Source organism: Penicillium hordei, assembly GCF_028827395.1.
Source record: "Penicillium hordei strain IBT 12815 chromosome Unknown utg000003l_segment0_segment0, whole genome shotgun sequence".
Lineage (NCBI taxonomy): Eukaryota > Fungi > Ascomycota > Eurotiomycetes > Eurotiales > Aspergillaceae > Penicillium > Penicillium hordei.
The window spans coordinates 2,002,270-2,020,267 of NW_026623144.1; the positions used below are offsets into that span (position 1 = coordinate 2,002,270).

General features: G+C 46.5%; 6 protein-coding genes across 6 annotated transcripts; 2 read left to right on the forward strand and 4 right to left on the reverse strand.

Annotated features, from left to right (window-relative positions):
• Positions 1-2,193: 2,193 nt before the first annotated feature.
• Positions 2,194-3,522, reverse strand: N7537_005984 (putative inositol 5-phosphatase; the record flags this gene model as incomplete). Its single annotated transcript, XM_056897041.1, has 1 exon — positions 2,194-3,522. One exon carries the CDS (start codon positions 3,520-3,522, stop codon positions 2,194-2,196), a length of 1,329 nt encoding a protein of 442 aa, XP_056752826.1.
• Positions 3,523-3,982: 460 nt separating this feature from the next.
• N7537_005985 (putative pyruvate carboxylase) lies at positions 3,983-6,043 on the reverse strand (the record flags this gene model as incomplete). Its single annotated transcript, XM_056897042.1, has 2 exons — positions 3,983-5,939; positions 5,994-6,043. The coding sequence occupies 2 exons, from the start codon at positions 6,041-6,043 to the stop codon at positions 3,983-3,985; spliced, it is 2,007 nt and encodes a 668-aa protein (XP_056752827.1).
• A 302-nt stretch (positions 6,044-6,345) lies between these two features.
• N7537_005986 (uncharacterized protein) lies at positions 6,346-8,234 on the forward strand (the record flags this gene model as incomplete). Its single annotated transcript, XM_056897043.1, has 3 exons — positions 6,346-7,035; positions 7,116-7,698; positions 7,756-8,234. The coding sequence occupies 3 exons, from the start codon at positions 6,346-6,348 to the stop codon at positions 8,232-8,234; spliced, it is 1,752 nt and encodes a 583-aa protein (XP_056752828.1).
• Positions 8,235-10,926: 2,692 nt separating this feature from the next.
• On the forward strand, positions 10,927-11,574 carry N7537_005987 (uncharacterized protein; the record flags this gene model as incomplete). Its single annotated transcript, XM_056897044.1, has 1 exon — positions 10,927-11,574. One exon carries the CDS (start codon positions 10,927-10,929, stop codon positions 11,572-11,574), a length of 648 nt encoding a protein of 215 aa, XP_056752829.1.
• A 1,163-nt stretch (positions 11,575-12,737) lies between these two features.
• On the reverse strand, positions 12,738-13,490 carry N7537_005988 (HPP family protein; the record flags this gene model as incomplete). The annotated part of the gene is made up of 2 exons (XM_056897045.1): positions 12,738-13,217; positions 13,284-13,490. The coding sequence occupies 2 exons, from the start codon at positions 13,488-13,490 to the stop codon at positions 12,738-12,740; spliced, it is 687 nt and encodes a 228-aa protein (XP_056752830.1).
• A 262-nt stretch (positions 13,491-13,752) lies between these two features.
• On the reverse strand, positions 13,753-16,948 carry N7537_005989 (uncharacterized protein; the record flags this gene model as incomplete). The annotated part of the gene is made up of 4 exons (XM_056897046.1): positions 13,753-14,521; positions 14,575-16,265; positions 16,320-16,632; positions 16,689-16,948. The coding sequence occupies 4 exons, from the start codon at positions 16,946-16,948 to the stop codon at positions 13,753-13,755; spliced, it is 3,033 nt and encodes a 1,010-aa protein (XP_056752831.1).
• Positions 16,949-17,998: the final 1,050 nt, after the last annotated feature.

Here is a 17,998-nt window from a genome sequence, read left to right on the forward strand (position 1 = left end):
TAATACTACAGCGATCGGTCGATCCTGACCCGAACATGCGGGTTGATCGGCTCAAATGCTGGTCTTCGGTGCATGAAAGGGGCCAATGAAGGATCCGCCATATATGAAAAAAAAAGACGGTACGATGCATCGTCAGGATTGCGGAATGACTTGCAGTCTCAAGGTATATTGCAGGGACAGGTGGAGTAGCTGAGAAGGGCTGATTTCGAAACACCCGCCTAATGCAAACCGCCTAATGCAAACCAAACCGTTAAGCTTCGGATTAAGTACTTCCATGAACACTCTGAAAGTAGGTAGTAGATTGTATACAAGCTTCATATATTGAGGTTACATATATGGGGGAGATGATCACTCTTTTACTTCACTTTTTGCTGTTTAGTATTCTATACAGATTAAATGGGTTTCACATTGAAGACAGCCCCCTCGATTCCCAATGCTGGGTCTTGGGCTCTTGGGCCTCCATATGGAGTAGTTCTGGTTTTTTGTTCTAGAAAAATCTCCACCGAACTCAAAGGGATTCCTCAATTTCTCTCTTCCAGCGTTGTTTGCAAGTTTGTACGGCATATTCCGATCCTTCCGTGCTGTCCACTTTCTCCTGATCAGCCCTGTCAATGACATATTTTCGCTCATTTTATGTTATTAGCACTGTATATCCAACCCCCCTATTCTTGTACTCTATCCTCAGATGATCATGATCTTATATATCAGAATAAACCAATAACAATCCAATCTTTGAGTCGTTGAAACTTCACTAGAAACAATCCAATTCAATAGCCCTTTGACTTGGTCCTACATTTGTATGGTTTCTCCCTTTCATCCCTGTGGAGAGGTTGTGGATCCACAGCCCGGGCGTTTTTTTTTTTCCTTCGGTTTTTTTTTTAGCCAGAAACATTCCAAAGAAAATGAGATACCAAAATGCAGGGCTTACTGTCAGATCCAGTGCTGTGCAATCCAGAACTCCGGTTGTCTAGATCTCGCTCTCCATACACGTTTCGACCACACACCGCCTCATATGAAACCTCAGCTTCACTTTTTTTCCCGCGCTTGGCAATACTTTCGTAACGTTGTACACGCGGTGAAGGCTAGACGTGGCCTTGGCTTTTTAAAATTGTGTTTGGAGAATCAGGAAATTAAGCTCTCTGCTGGTCACTTGACCGGTTCATGTGGCGCGTTCCATGCTTTATCGCACGTTTGTTAATGGTTGGTGCTACAATACCATCATACTATCCAATTTACTATGGATGTATAGTATATTATACTCCGTAGTATAGTACGTATGGTATAGAAGAGCCGGTGCATAGTACATAGGTAATAAGAGACCTTTGTAATTTTAGGATAGCTGTAGCCTGTTCCATGTCTGAAAGAATAGTGGACCATACTTCAGAAACAGAAACATTTTTGGAGTCTAGAAGACAATCGAACATTTACCTTGGCATCTAAATCTTGACAGCCAAAAATAATAATAATAAAATAAAATAAAATAAATAATCTGGTGTAACCGAGAAGTGGAGGAGACCGAAGAATGAAAACCTTACTATGACGGCAGTGACAGCGACAGTAATAGCATGGATATCGAGAGGCTTGCAGAGTTCTGCAGTCCACAGTCTCAGTCCAGTCACCACAGTCATGGGAACCTTTCACAGAAGGAGCGATAATCGGAGGATTAGAAAAAAGCAAGAGCCAAATATGACCTCATCTGAGAATTAAAGCCCCTCAGCCCTCAACGCCATCTTCCTCACCTGCAGAATGCATGCCGACCGTTTCGGATCGACTCAGTTCATGTGACTTGGTCTAGAAAGAGTACTGCCTAGTTTAGGTTGTTGCTGAGAAATCATCTACCGCATTGTCTGATTGTACATAATTGGGACTACAGCCGGTAAGTCGGTCCATTGAGTTATCTGATGGACAGGGTGTACCCATTTGGAGAAATGCGGGGGTTCTGCCGTCACAGGACATTCGATTGAGGCTGCTGACAATGCAACCTCAAAACCAACCTGGAAACCTGGAGACTACCGAGGTATGTAGAGCAAGAGGGACATAGCTGGGATGTTTCATCCAGTGCCGGATCTGGCGACTGGCAGCATTGCATGGGATTATTCCGAAAACACCTAAGAGACAGCAAGACAGATTGAGAGATAATAAAAAAAAGAAAGGAAAAAGCGAGTCCCCGAGCGCCGTTCACCACACTGTCACTCAAACCTCCAGCATAGATCGAAGAATGAACCACGCCCCAATGATACCTAACAGTGACGCGAGCAGCAGCCCATTTCCTTGCCTGGTCAGTCCCAGATACGCAACTGCACCCACTACAATTTCCTTTCGTCGCGCCATGTCTCGCTTGGATTTCCAACTCGGATCGATAGAGAATGGAGCCACAGCTCGGATGTTCTCAGTGTTTGAAGATGCGTCAGAGGGCCGCAGAGGCACCGATGCAACGAGCGCAACGGGACGATGATCTGACTGTGCGAAAAGAGGCAGTGCATTGTAAGCGAGCGGTTTGACCTTTCCAGCTTCACCAACCCAGGGCTTATCGAGGAAAAGGACTCGATCGCACCAACTGGGCCAGCGGTGATTCGACCATTTCCATTCATGATCATCAGTGTTCAAGCCGAGGCGGACAGCTTCGCGCGCGGCATCCGAGTATTTGTACGTAGGAGGGAAATCGATCGGCGCCTCAGATAGGCTGTGGAACGTCCTGCCATAACTCATTTCGCGCACGAGCTGGTCGTTCTTCAGAAGGTGGGAATAGTGCGACGGGTTATCGAGGTCGACATTGCGTCGAGGGAATTGTTCAATTTCCTGAATCGAGGGTCCCGCATTCGACGTGCGGTAGTTCAGGTCTCCGGCAAGGAATAGGTAGGCATTTGGTGCGAAAAGATCTCTGCGACTGCCCTCTGCGTGCGCCGATGCAGCGTCGTCGAGAAGGCTGGTGTTTTCGTCCATACTTGACATCTCTGCTGGTACATTGCTGTCGTGCGTGAAAACAAGACGCTCAACAATGCTCTTCCAGTCCATGTTCCTTTGCTCATAGGAATCCTCCATAGGAGCAAGATGGGCCGCGACGAAAGTGAGGTCCACGGTCTTGGATGGGTATCCCTCAACAATGTATCCCAGGCGTGCCCCAACAGCGCCCTTGTTTCCCATTTCCTGAACTCCAAGGCCGACGTGTGCTGTGTCGCGCCAGGCAATTTTGCCCAGGGTGTCATCGCGCGCGAAAAGCATCAGGCCGGTCATTCCCGTATTGTCGGCGAGGAAGTTCACATAGTGCTGGCCCCATTTTTGTGCCGAGGCTTTCTGGACTGCACGGCGGAATGCATCGAAATAAGGTAAGAGGTAAGATCCTCCGAGGAACGAGTAGGGGATGGGCGCGATCTCTTGTAGCGAGAGGAAAATTAGGTCAGGTGCGGAGCTCCCCGCACCAGACACGGGGAGTGCGTCAAAGAAGTGATTTGCAAATACGTCGACATCGACAAAGTTCCTTGCACAGTTAAAGGTCAGCACGTAGACACCGAGGGCATCCATACTGAAAAACCACACTGGGTCAAGCTAGAGGAGACAGGAAAAAGTAGATGATGGGGAAGCTGAGACGATGACGTCACCTGGGGAAATGACCGCTTTCTTGACCGCTTGCCTCGTATTGTAAAAAGTAAATACACACAAACTCAAATTTGGATTTTAATTCGGAGGAAAGACCATCTAAACCAGGTATGGGCAAAAGAAAAAAACCAATTCTGTTGGTTATTGGATTATCAAATTCATCTAAAGCAATCAAAAACAAAGACAAAAAGAAATTCTTGTGCATCATCCGTGAATCGAACACGGGCCTCGTCGATGGCAACGACGAATTCTACCACTAGACCAATGATGCTGTGAAACCAAGTGGATCTGAAAGCTGATTCGTTGGTGATATATGGAACTCATGTATTTGATCTGTGGAGGGACTCAATACCATCCTACTGTATACTTGTTATACAGTGCAGAATCATAACTTGCCCCGGGCTTCTACTTTGCCATTGTTTGGCTCTAACTCAACTAAAAGCATACCCTCAGCGACATCTTCCTCTTCATCCTCCATCTCATGAACCCATTTGACCCGACCACTTCGAGGGCTTCGTACTTCGAGCTCCATCTTCATCTGCTTGACGAAAGCCAGGACCTGATTTTCAACAACATCCTCTTTATCCGACACGAGTATTTCAATCAATTTGCCCGAAAGAGGGAGGATGATATGGTGAGGGTTCTTTGGATCACCTCGCCGATGCGCCGAGGACACCAATGCTGACGCAGCAGTCGTGGTTGTTTCGAGTTGCATCCGGTAGAGGATTGTGCCCTGCGAGGTTGGAGTTGTATATTCAATCTCGGCAGATAGTGCAGTTGGGAACTCATTGCGTAGCACCCGGGACAGGCGTAGATGGTGGGAATCCTTGTCTGATTGTTGGGAATCCTTCGCCAGAGGTTCCAATGTGATTGACCATGCATCTCCTTTTCGGAACAAGAGATTAGATGCCGGTAATCCACTTTGGGTGATGGCTTGCTGCGAAGGGCCGACTGGACCATCTAGCCCTTGAAGAGTTTTTGATATGTTTCCCCCTTGCTGTAGTACTATATCGAGGTTGAGCCCAAGCCATTGTGTATCAACTCTTCCGGCCAAGAAATCAGGATGGCCCACGATCCCGCGTAGAAGGCTGATATTAGTTTTGACACCTTCAATCCTAGAATCAGCCAAGACCCGCTGGGCTTTTCTAACGGATGCTTCCCAAGTGGGCGCAGTCACGATTATCTTGGCCAATAGATTGTCGAAGTTGGATCCCACAACCAGTGCGGGACCAGAGACATTGATATGGGTATCTACTCGGATTCCATGGCCACTAGGCACGGTAAACCCAGTAACTTTCCCAATGCTCAGAGAAAATCCGTTGCTCGGGTCTTCGGCACAAAGTCTAAGTTGGATTGAGAAAGCATTTGGTGGAGGATGACTTGCGGTAACCTCAGCACCGAGTCCCAACTCATGTAAAGTGTATCCCTGTGCGAGAAGCAGCTGTGTCTGCACCAGATCTATCCCACTGATAGATTCCGTAATGGTGTGCTCGACTTGCAGACGCGGGTTCACCTCCAAGAAGTAGAATTCCCCGCGCTGTTCACTGACTAAAAACTCAAACGTTCCCAATGACCGATAGCGGATTTCACATGCCATCCTAAGCGCAGACTCGATCACTTGGCCGACCAAAGCTCTATCCCGCATCAAAGCCGGGGCGTATTCAACCACCTTCTGAAACCGCCGCTGAGCACTGCAATCTCTTTCCCACAAGTGCCGCACTTGACCCGTTCCATCACCAATAATCTGAATTTCAACATGATGGAATCCGTCAACAGCAGCTTTCTCAACAAAAATAGTCCGAGACGGCGACTCGCCAATGGCTCTCTGAATACTACTATCCAGCTCGTGTTCCTCGCGAACGAGACGAATCCCACGACCGCCTCCACCATCAACAGCTTTGATCATAACCGGGAAACCGACTTGCATAGCAAACGCACGTGCTTCATCCATATTGGTAGTAGGTTGACTCATGGCTTCCAATACAGGGACGTCGCATTGCTTCGCTAGCTGTTTTGCCTGCAGCTTATCACCCGTTCGGGCGAGGTTTTCCCATCCAGGTCCAATGACTATAGACCCGGCTTCGTGCCACATGCGATGGGCGAATTCGGCGCTCTCGCTAAGGAATCCATACCCGGGATGCACGGCGTCAATAGAGTGTTTTTGAGCGAGTTCTACCAGGAGTGAGATGTCGAGATATGAGGATGGTGATGGTATTTCAATCGCATGTTGTGATCGTCCTAGATCGTAGTGCGATCGGTCGTCTGATGTGTACAGACTGAATGTTTCGACTGGCTCGGATAACTCTCGTGCTGCATGGAGAATACGAACGGCAATCTCTCCTCTACCAAATATCGCATGAGCTTGTTATAACAATACATTGTACAGAAGTTCATACCTGTTTGCGACCAACAATCGCTTGATGGGCCGTGAGTGCGGGGAAGACATTGGGGTGAAAGGAGAAAATCCGGGGTAATTGTGTGCAAACCCCTAGCAAACTAGATAAATGAGATAAGTTACGATATATATATCAAATAGAGATCAATTAAGAGATTTCAAGATATTTAATTACAAGACACATTCACAACTTGACAAGATATTATAGCTGTCGACATGGGCGACCTCGGCCCTCGGACAGTCTGTCCACCCCCTCAGTACAGTAACTAGACCAACTCCTTACATAGGTAAGCAATCTCCAATTCTACACTTTACACAAAGAAAATAAACCAACCCATATCAATTGATCCATCATGACGAAAGACGACGACAACCCATCAACTAGAACAAGCAAAGACCAAGCCACCGACCGCCTACACCAGGTCTCATCCCATATATCCCCACCAGCAAACCAACCAAGAAAACCTAAGTCAAAATCAAAGTCCACAGAAAATCGTCTCCCAGCAGATCACTCAGATGTACTAGACCAACTAGCAACGCTCCGCGCAATAGCCGCAAAACCAGACTCCACCAATCGAGGCTACGCCCGCCAAAAGCAAGCAGGCAAGCTATGGGTACGCGAGCGCATCGACAAACTCCTAGACCCAGACAGCTTCCAAGAGATCGGATCTGTTTCCGGCACGGTGACATGGCAAAAGACCGCGCCGAGACGCGAGAAACCCGTCTCCTTTGTGCCCAGCAATAACATCCAAGGCGCCGGACTGCTTCGCGGTAGGAAAGTCCTCCTCACGGCTGATGATTTCAGTATCCGATCTGGACATGCGGATGGCGCAAGTACCGGCAAGACGGTTTATGTAGAGAAGCTTGCTATAGCGCTGCGTGTGCCGGTTGTTAAGCTTGTTGATGGGAGTTCTGGGGGTGGGAGTGTAACGACAATTCGGAAGGAGGGGTGGAGTTATCTTCCTCATGTTGCGTCTTTTCCGCATGTTATTAAGCAGTTGAATATGGGGATTCCGAATTTGGGGGCTGTTGTTGGACCGGCGGTGAGTTTCGGACATTACTTTTACCGTTCTGTGTCCCATTCGACATTGCTTGATACAATCTGGACTGACTGATCATGCAGATCGGACTTGGCGCCGCCAGAGTGGTATCCTGCCACTTCTCCGTGATGGCAGCTGACATTGGAGCACTGTTCAATGCAGGTCCGAAGGTCGTCGAGGGAGCAACATTCGAAGAAGGTCTCGGCTTCCAAGACTTGGGTGGACCTATGGTTCATTGTATGAACGGCACAATTGATAACCTCGCCGCCAATGAGGCAGAGTGCTATGAACAGCTGCGGGTAGTTCTGAGCTATCTCCCCAACAGTGGAAGCGATGCACCCCCAACAGTCCCCTGCACTGACCCAGAGGAGCGTGAGGATGTTGCACTACGGAGTATTATTCCTCGACGACAAGCACGCATGTACAATGCTCGTTCAATTATCACCTCTGTAGTTGATAAAGACTCCTGGTTTGAAATCGGAGCATTATGGGGTCGCACTGCAATTGGCGGACTTGCACGTCTGGGTGGTCGTCCTGTTGGGATTATCTCGCTCAATTGTGAAGTGAATGGAGGTGCACTGGACGCGGCTGGTAGCCAGAAGTTATCACGGCTGTTGAAGTTGTGTGATGTGATGAATCTGCCTATTTTGCAGTTTTTGGACGTCCGTAAGTAATTTTATTTTGTCGCAGATCGTTTGAAAAGAGCTGACATGTGAGTTGAAGCGGGTTATGCTATTGGAACTGTTGCTGAGCGCACGGCGACAATGCGTTGGGGCGTCGAGCTCGCTAAGGCTTACTTTAGTACCACCGTGCCGGTATTCAATGTGGTCACACGGCGTGTGTTTGGTGTGGCGGGTGGTGTTATGCTGGGTTCTCGCGATCCAGTTATGCAAGTTGCTTGGCCGTCTGGGCAATGGGGTTCATTACCTCTGGATGGCGGGATCGAGGTCGGGCATCGGCATGAGCTGCGCGAAGCTGAGAAAGTTGGAAAAAAGGAAGAAAAGTACCAAGAGTTGGAAGAGGAGTATCTACGGCTGATGAACCCGGTACGTACGGCGAATGCGTTTGGAATCGAGGAAATTATCGACCCGAAGGATACTCGGAAGGTATGCTGTGGTTGGGCATCGCATATATATGAGGTGCTCATGAAAGAGAGATTAGCAGACCGAGCCTGTGGGAAGCTCCAGCCTTCTTTTGCCTAATAAAAATCGAACTTATCACGGCAAACAGTCTGATGATGCGTGGTAAATCAATATAGCGATATCAAACTCAAATTTACATATCCAACAAAATAAAAAATAGTGACGTCGATCTGGAATGATACTGTGGCCTCCGAGATATTTTATGTCAATGACAAAAATGAGCTGTAGTCCGATGTACTATCCGCCGATTCGAGCTCATTACTATTGTACTTTAGAGCGGATGATAGAGAGTAGTGTATAACATATGACAATATTATAAGTTCACCTTACAACTTTGGTTTATAGAGGCTCTACCATACATGGCTGTTCCAATGTTCAACTATCTAGTTGATGTTTCAACGCCCGTCTACGTTCTTGTTGTGGTCAACATCTGAAAAGAATGTCATAAGCTACCGACTATTCTAATATCCATATATCACCAGCTTTAGGGATCTTAGTAGCTCCATGCTCTTAGGTATAGAGCTAAAGTTATTTTCATACTTATAAGCTACGAGCCACCGTAAAAAGTGGTGATGTATAAAGTTATATCGTGTAAATAGTATTCTCTTTTGCCTACTAGATATGATCAGCTGACAGAACCAGGATAGCTATTAACGCCTCTATAATAGCAATTCAAGATTCAGTTTTCTACCAGTCTTAATTCAAGTCAATAATGCCTGAAAGGGGAATTTTGTCGCATAGGACCTATACCGCTGCGTATGTGATCAACATTCACAAAGGCCCGACCCAATCGCATTTCACTAGGCCAGGATACGAGATACTGAAGTATCAATATTAATTCATCTGAAACGATGCCTCTTATTACTATTTTACGAAATGTGGAGATCATAGACAAGTGGGAGAGTGGAGTTCGGACACGGACCAAGACCTGTCTATATATTCCTTCCATCTTAATATAATAAATTTAAATATCTTAATATATTTGCAGTTTAATAGTTGGTGAATGTGTAGAACATATCGGCGGGTATATGTCTCTAAAGGTAAGGTAGCATACATAGTTGGTAACCTTTAATTTAATTCGTCTGTAATCTTTCCGTGATGGACTGGGCGTCGACGACAGTTTGATCATGATTAAATTCTTATCCTCGTTTTGATTGAGCCAGAATAATCAGTTTGTTACTAGTGTTTGTCGATGCAAAGGACGAAAGATCCGACTCTAACCGGAGGACTCGTATCCGAAAACCAAAAATTTCATTCCTTTAGCCGATACTCTCTATAGATCTATCGTACCTTTAGTCTATTTGCTTGCTGTCTGCGCCTAGTCGATTGTTTGCTACTAGTCCCTTAGCCCTATATCTTTGTACATAGTCTATAGAGCTTTTCTAGGGCATCTTCTGGTAGAGACTGAAAATACCCAATTTACTATTACAAATGCCTGATTAATCGAAGTACCCGGTTCTGCTAGCGCGGTAGGGCGCGATATGAATGAAGCTTTTCATCCCGTACAAATGAATCCATATATCTTTATATATTGTGATGTTCGTAAGTATAAAAATGAGCCCTGTCTACACCATACTAATCTATATATCTCCATATTGCTCGGTGTTCCCAAATGCATAAAAATGAAGCTTTTGATACCATATAAATCCATGCCTCTCCACTTTTTTTGGTGGTTTACCTCAAGTACATTAAGTAAAGCTTTTGGGCGACCAACTTGTTCATATTGATGTATGAATAATCTACAGTACACTATTCCTCCCTAATTTCTATATGATATTGTTATGATTGCCGAGAAGACTAGTTGGCCGTTTATAGGGCCTCTCTTTAGTTGACAGTAAGTCTTTAATAATCTGATATATATAACTCAACAAGATATTAGGGCTATAACTATAAGAACACACTAACGTGTTTTTGGATGTTCTTTTTAGATATACACAAAGGCATTGAAATGTATAACCCCTACAGACAAGTTATAACTAGAGATTCGCCCAATAGTTTTGATAGCACCAAGGAATTTAGTCTCTACATAGTCTTTATAGAAGTAAAAAATTGACAGGTCTAAAGGACTCTTATCCCTTAAAGTGAAAGGGTCCATTCCTTTAGCCAATGGTTTCTATAGATTTATTATATCTTTTAAGCTATTGTCCTTTTATATGCAAACTTATCTAAATTTGTATTTCTCTATAGTTAGGGTATCATATACAGTTGCTGATCTCTAACCAATTCCTCCCCAATTACTACATGATTGGTTAGGTGTCGACGACGGATTTGCAATGATTGAATTATTCTTATAGGTTTGATAGCCCTAAATTATCAAGTCTATGTTTGGTGTTTGTCAAGGCAAAGACTGAAAGCTCCACCATCGAATGAAGGACTCGTGCCCAAGTCAAAGCTTTACCTGATGGTCTCTATAGGTCTATTGTGTATCTTAGACAATTACCTCTCTATACATACATATGGAAGCATGCTAATCATATTTATTTGCTATGCCGGCGACGCTTAACAGCTCGAGTATAAATAGCCCCTCACTGACGACTTGAACTCCCCTTCTTCCTCATCTTCAACCCTCATCATCTATCCTCTATCCGTCAACTCCCATCCTCCTTAACAAAGAAGCTCATCAGCATTCATCAACCTTCATCATCGTTGATAGGACCTGCATCTTCCTCCATCATCAACTACCATAGTTGATCCTCACCTGAATCCACATCATCATCCCCACTCATCTTCATTGTTCAACACTTCCTCCATCATGCCGAGAGAACTACAGTTCACCGGAATCCGGAACTTCCCGTCGACCCGCGATACTTTGGTTGCCGAGCTCGAGAAATTTTCTGAAGGAGATACCAATGGCAGAGTGGTCGTTAGCGTACAGTCATTCTTGTTTCGCATCAAAAATGCCCTTGCCATGTGGGCTAAGCTCCGATGGAAGTTGAGGAACGAGGGCCGGTGTTTCGAAGACCGCTGCATCAACCTGATGGTGTTGGCAGATGAGATGGCTCATTCCTTCCCGCACTGCCAGACCACTGTCATCAATGAGAGGGGGGTTATAGATATCCAAGATCTGGTGATGCAGAAGCGCCCGGATATGCTTGCAATGCAGCTCGGAAGTCTGACTTTGTGGGGTTGGAGCAACATTGATACCGCCGCTGTTGAGAATGCTTGCATGATTGAGGAAGAGCAGCGCCGATGGGAGCAGAAACTGGCCTCAAAAAATGACGAGCGAAGCGAGTCTCTTCGACGCCTGTGGTCCCGACTTTACTATAAGGATGTTCACTGCGACTGCCACCAGTGTCTCAACTTGTATCTTCCTTTTCGCGACCTAACCCCTTCCCCTCCACTCCCGCAAATGGTGAACTACAGTGATAGCGATTCTCTGTCCAGCTTGTTCGAGGAGTAAGCGTGAAAGCTGTTTCTCCGGGGGTCCTCTGTGTTTTGATGGTGCCTGCGTTTTTGGTTACACTGATATCCTCATAGTGAATTCATAACAAAACAAAAGAACAAAAACAAAAGAAAAATTAAAATAAAACAAGAAAAAAAAAAGGTTTACAGTGCTTCTGGGGAGTTCTCTATTTAACAGACTTTTGGGTGCTTTCGGGGGTTTTTGATGTATGCCTTTCAATTTGTTTTTAAGCAGTGCCAACTTTTTGGTTGTCTTTTTTTTTTTTGCACCGGCTTAAGAGGCTTAGTTGGCTTTTTTTCGATACCCGCATTTCAATTTGTTGTTGCTCTATTTTGGTGGTGCTCATACCATTGGTTAAATCAAACCCCAAAAAAGAAGCTTATGCTTCGAATGATGTGCAAATTGTAGAAACGTAGTCGTAGTCAATCAAGCGAGAGAAAAATAGCAAGGAGAAAAGTAGAGAAAAACAAGCCCTAAATGATACTAAAGAAATTGTTGATTGTTTGATGTTTGAATAAATGCGCTCATACATAGTAGATATAGAGACGAAACTAATCTTCCCTAGTATAATCAGACTTAACGGGAGTCGTAAAATCGAATAAAGAGCCCTAGGTGCGTGTTACGACTCTAGTTACTATTGATAGTGACAACTGGGACGTATATAGTAGGAAAAGTTAAAGTTATATAGGGTTATGGGGTCGAAGGATAAAGCTTGTAAGGTAAACTAAAGAATAGTAGAATCCCACCCTACCTATATGCTACCTACTAGTTTTATATTCGCTTCACGGCCTCTACTCAATAGGCTTTATCCTACTATCCAAGGACCCTATATCACTCTAACTTTTCCTACTATCTCTATCGGAGACTTATAGTAGTATAAAATTAGAGGACTATTAAGTCACTACTCTTAAGCGATTGTCTCTAGGTATTACTAGGGTAAAGTACTAGAGTTATAAATATTATTGTAGACGCGTTAGACCCTATAGAGTGATAATGAAACTATTTTACCTATAAACTCTCCAACACATTAATAGCGTAACCAAGTTTTTATATACGTCTTGCACCAACCCTAACCAAACGGATAGCGATATATACCGTGTAACCATTCCTAATGGTTATTACAAGGTCTTTCTATTCCCCAAACTTCCCACCTTCTCAAATCAAACAGGACTCTTCGCTGCTTTCTCCTCTTCCAAGGAAACATCAATAGGCGCCGGTACCGGAGTAGGAGGCGTAGCAGGTTTCGGCGGAGCAGGCGCGATCCAAAATGCAGGATACCGACGATGCAAATTATTAAACAGCAGCGCACACAACATAAGCATAACAGAAGATAGTAGAACTACAGGCAAGTAGTACCAAGAGAGCCGCCAAATCTCCTGGCTAGTAGCCGGAAGCAAAGCAGTCGCACCAGCAGGCGGGTGGGTAGTACCCGTCAACTGCATAACGACAATAGCAATAGCCGTTGAAAGCGAAGCGGCCAGCCAGCGTAGGGACTCGAAGCGCGCCTGGTCGGGCATCAAACTAAATAATTTGGTAACGCAGACGCCGATCAAGGCGCTGAAGAAGTGACCGAAGACTAGAGCGCGTGGTTGCGCGAGGGGACTTTCGATTGCGCCGAAGACGAGGACGGCGGATGCACCCTGTTTTGGATGTGTGAGTCAACTGTAGATGTTTTGGGGAATACGATTTGGCTATTTGACACTTACGTAGGATGCAATTATACCCGGTACATTGCGTTCGGTGAAGTAGTCGGAGTAATTGAAAATCGCTTGTACGACCGAGAGACCACAGAATGAGGTTATGAAGGACCATAGAGCGACTTCGTATTTAGAGAGTGGCTTCACAGCTTCTGGACGATAGCCAAGCCAGTGGCTGATCCACCGGGGAAGACGGGCGAGGCGGGGAGTGGCCATGTAGGATGACACCGCGCCACAGTTGGATATGAAGATTAGAATTATTGTTGGATTTATACAGGAGATCAAAAAGAAGAAAACAAAATATTGAATGACATTCAAAGGATTTAGAGGCGCTAGAGTGGTTTGGGGAATTGGAGAAGGAAAAAAAAATTGGAGAAAACCGGCCGTGCGGAGGAATGTGAGGAGATCCAGTTTTTATGACACATCGCTATATACACATCGTAGAACACATCATTACAATATAACTACATTTAAACTCTTATACATACGGTTCCTTCAATAGGTCGCGACTGACAATGTGCGACTCGCCCAATGTGCCCTTCATCACGAGCACTAAGTCATCCACGGTGGCTAGGAATTTGAGGTATGCGCTGATGGCGACGCAGAACCGGCGGTAGTCTTCGTCGCGAATTAAATCTTTGCTTAGCATAATATCCACGTTGCGCGACATCCAGTAATCATGGCAACGGTTCAGGAGTGGCGTTGGCAGCACCTCGGGTAGAGGGTCACCAGTCTTGAGTGATTGTTCAACCACGCCCAGAACAGCCATGACGTCGCCGATATTGTGGTGGTCAAGGAGACCCGCTTGACGGGCTAGGCGACTTTGTAGGTGTTCTGGTAGTGAAGCAGATAGGTAAAGTAGGCGAGCGATGTTCTGGTTGAGTTCTTGGCATAGCGATTTGACCTGGCCGAGACGGTCGCTGTCAAATGGCGAGCTGGAAAATTCGAAACGTAGCAACGCGATGGGTCCGTCCAATGCGGCGAGGGTCTCGGCGAGGTTGAGAGCCAGCTTCTCTGCGGCTAGACCTTCTTCGCGTCCTTGTCCCCAGCAGGATAAGAGAAGCGCGTAGTGGTCCGACAGTAAGCGGATGACATTTGAAAGGGACTTGCAGACATGTCCTGATGCAGACGGTGGGCGAGGGAACAGCTGCACGATCAGTGCCGCCGCAGACCCGATAAGAACAAGCACAAGTCGTCGCCAGAAAACATTATATCCCCAACCAGGATTGCCGTAAGCCGGGATGTGCCTAGGAAGTGTGTCAGTAATGTTGCTTCTCGCAATATGGTGCAGTTTTCTTACGTATCCTCAAAACTGTAACCAACAACCAGAACGCAGGTCGCACCAGCCATAATAAGAGCTTGAAGCATAGCAGGCGGGGCGAAGATACGTCCCCACATGAGAATCGTGAGCACAACAGCCATGATAGCAGCAAGGCCATATGGGTTACCTTCACCGTGGCCTGAGCCGATGTACCACGCAACTAAGCCAAGAAGACCGCCAACAATGGTACCAATGGCTCGACAAAGAAGGGAGAAAGTGAAGTCGGCCATGTAAATGACAAGTGTGGTCTGTCCCATGATGAGGGCCCAGAGACCTTTCTCGCGGTAATAGAAACCCGCAGTGTGAGGAATCGCAGCAGGGATAGCGAGTGCGATCGTGACAACCACCATGCGCAGAGCATAAAGACCTTCCGGATTTATGAACCAATGATAGGCGCCGATGATAGCGCGTCCGAAGCCGCTGCCTCGCTTGGCACGATACCCTCTACTGATGCGAAGATGCTGTTGTGCCGCTTTGGACTGCGTCTCTGCGACGTCAGGGTCGATGATTGGGTTATGAGCTGCAGTTACAGGCGCCACGACATTTTTGCGACGAATCCAGTTGACTGCATATCGCAAGCCCTTGGGTAGCCACAGACGGACTTTTTGGCGTTCCTTCAGGAGAGCGACAAGCTGTCCCAGGACTCGCTCCCACCCGTCGGCGACGCCGAGCACCTGCTCTTCGAAGATCATTCCCATGGTGATACCCCTAACTCTGGGTAATGAATGTTCGTCAAGGGTCTTGAGCATGCCTTTTTCGTCGAATATCTCCGCATGTGTTTGGATCAAACGTTCCGTGGTTTCCGTTGCAAACGATGCTCGTAGGGCCTGAAGATTCTCCAGCGCAGTCTGGCTGCGCTCGTGCAATTGATTGAGACGTTCCTTGGAAGGACGGCCAAACCATCGCTTGTTAACCGAGTTAATGGATTCCGCAATGATCTCAACAGCTTCCTGGCACGCCGGTAGGATATCCTTGCTGGACTCGCGCAATGCCTCGACGGTTTCCGATCGCATAGATTCATGTTCCGGGCTTCGCAGTGCTTGGACCAAATTGACACTCTCCATCAGCTGGCGCATGCCAACCTCGCGTGAACGTTTCTTCTCATTCCCGCTAGCTTGGGAATCGGAGTCTGAATCCCGATCCATAGTGAGCCGGTGCAGCTTTTCTAGCTTCGCGTGTCCCCCGACGCGGGCGATATGAACTTCCAGAAGCGACAGACTGCTTATCAAAGCTTGGCGTATCGGTTTCTTCATGCTTTTGACATCTTCCGCACCCCACCAACCGACAGAGAAGTCTAGTGGCAAAAAGCCCATGGCCGGCTTGAGTTCCTTGTAAGCAGCAATGGTCTTCACCTTGATCGTTTGCAGATCTGCCATAGCCAAGTCTTCACCTTTTAGAAGACTGTTCTCCGTGGCATCCAGAGGTCCTTTGAGTAGTCGAACCAGCCCCTCCATGCCATCAAGCACGACATGGGAGGTAGACCGAGGGAAGAAGAAAAAATGGGAGACTAGGCCCAACCCAATTCCAATAGCGGCAGGTTCAATCAAGACCTTGGGGATAGTACCGCTGAACGATGGAAGCAGCGGGCCAATAGTCAGAGAAACATCGACGATGATGATTCCGAAAATTTGCATCAGAATGAATTTGGGGTTCTTTGCCCGAAGACGGGACTGCGCAAAAGGATTAGTTTACTTGAGAATTATGCTCATATCAGAAACACTCACAAGTAAATAGATGAACAAACAGATTAAACAATAATGGACAGCTGTTACACGAGTGTCAAGCATCCAGCCTGTGTAGACAAGCTGCTGTTGGACAGCTGCCACAGGCTGTCCGGTGGAATTAGCCTGGCTGTATGCGGCCTGTCCTAGGGCTTGAAGTTTGGCCTGGGTCTCAGCCGCTGGTCTTGCTGCCATAGCCGCCTTCATGGCGATGACACCCCAGGCCCAGCCCAAAGCCATACCCAGGACGAGGGTCAGAGTTCCTAAAAGGAAAATGAAGACAATGCCGGTCGGAGGCACCATGAAGAGTACCAAACTAATTGCAATATAATTAGCAATTGATACCGAGAGAAGATATATAGATGGGCTCACGTCGCAAAAAAAGTCGCAGTACCAATGACGCTTAGGGACGGCGTGATGAAGATCAACAGCGACGCAACCCACGCCGCTAGCGAGCATCGAAACAACACCTTAAGATCACGGGCGTTGAAGTGATCCAGCCATCCTGGCAGCTTTCTACCGGCCTTGGGTGCAGGAGCTGCCTTCACAGGCGATGGAGACCCCTCCCTGTTAGAGGAAAGCGGGGATGCCTCCGGATGAACATCCCGCTGAGAAGATTTGATTCCAGTCATTCCAACATGAACAATGCAAATGAGATTATCGGGAGGACGAAGCAGTTGAAAAGCTAAGGGGATAGATATGATCGGACATTCCTTGCAATAAAAGGGGAGAGAATGAGGAGACAGCTGGATAAGATTTTACCGTTCCCGTCCCAAGGAGGACGTGAAAAAAATGAAGGATCGGCGCTATTGACAGAGTTATTTAATAATAACAATTTCAAGGGTATTTAATAGAAAGACCCTCTCCCATGTGATGACCGACGTCTAGCCTGCTCTTATTGTCTTGGATCGGCATCAAATCCTGCATTAACCCTTATGCTACGCATTATGATGAAGGCTTGGCGCTTAGCCCGTGGGCGGGTGATGAAATACAAGTCTTAGCATAGGCAGCTTGTTTCAGTTCATTGGGCTAATGTGTAACTTAGGAGTATGCATTTCACGATATTAGTATAATATTAGGTTCATCTGGCACTATCGAACCCCCTTACCGGATTAGGCTTGTGTGAAGCCGAAAGGGGACAAAAGGAAGTCGGGCGTAGAGCCCTATTATTGAGGAACTAATAAATCAAGGACATCTGGAGTGCCCAAAATGTAGCCGGTACCGATGATTCATCGGTGGATCGTTCGTGTCAATCAAAAATCCACTAGAGAGGAATGATATAACTATCGACCTTCAGAACTTCAGGAACAAAATTTATATTGTGGCCTGATAATTGAGGTGTCGGTTTTTATTTCAGCATCTTCTCGACATAAACCAGATGCTCTTTAATTTTCAAATACCCCTTGTCCAACGATGATTCAAACTTGATCATTCCACCATGATCAGCTTGAATGAAAATATGTGACGAATTCTCCTGTGGTGAGAACGACGCAGTCTTGTTCAAGCATGGTGTGAGCAAATAACTAGTCCACAACTGGCTGTTGATAATTCTCTTACCTGGTCCAGTGTACTGTTTGTTGGGAGAGAATCGAGTCCCTCATGAACAAATAAAGTCCAGAACTGTTGACTGATCGATGGATAACCCTGTAATATAGTCACTAACCAGTGTGCTTCCTTATAAA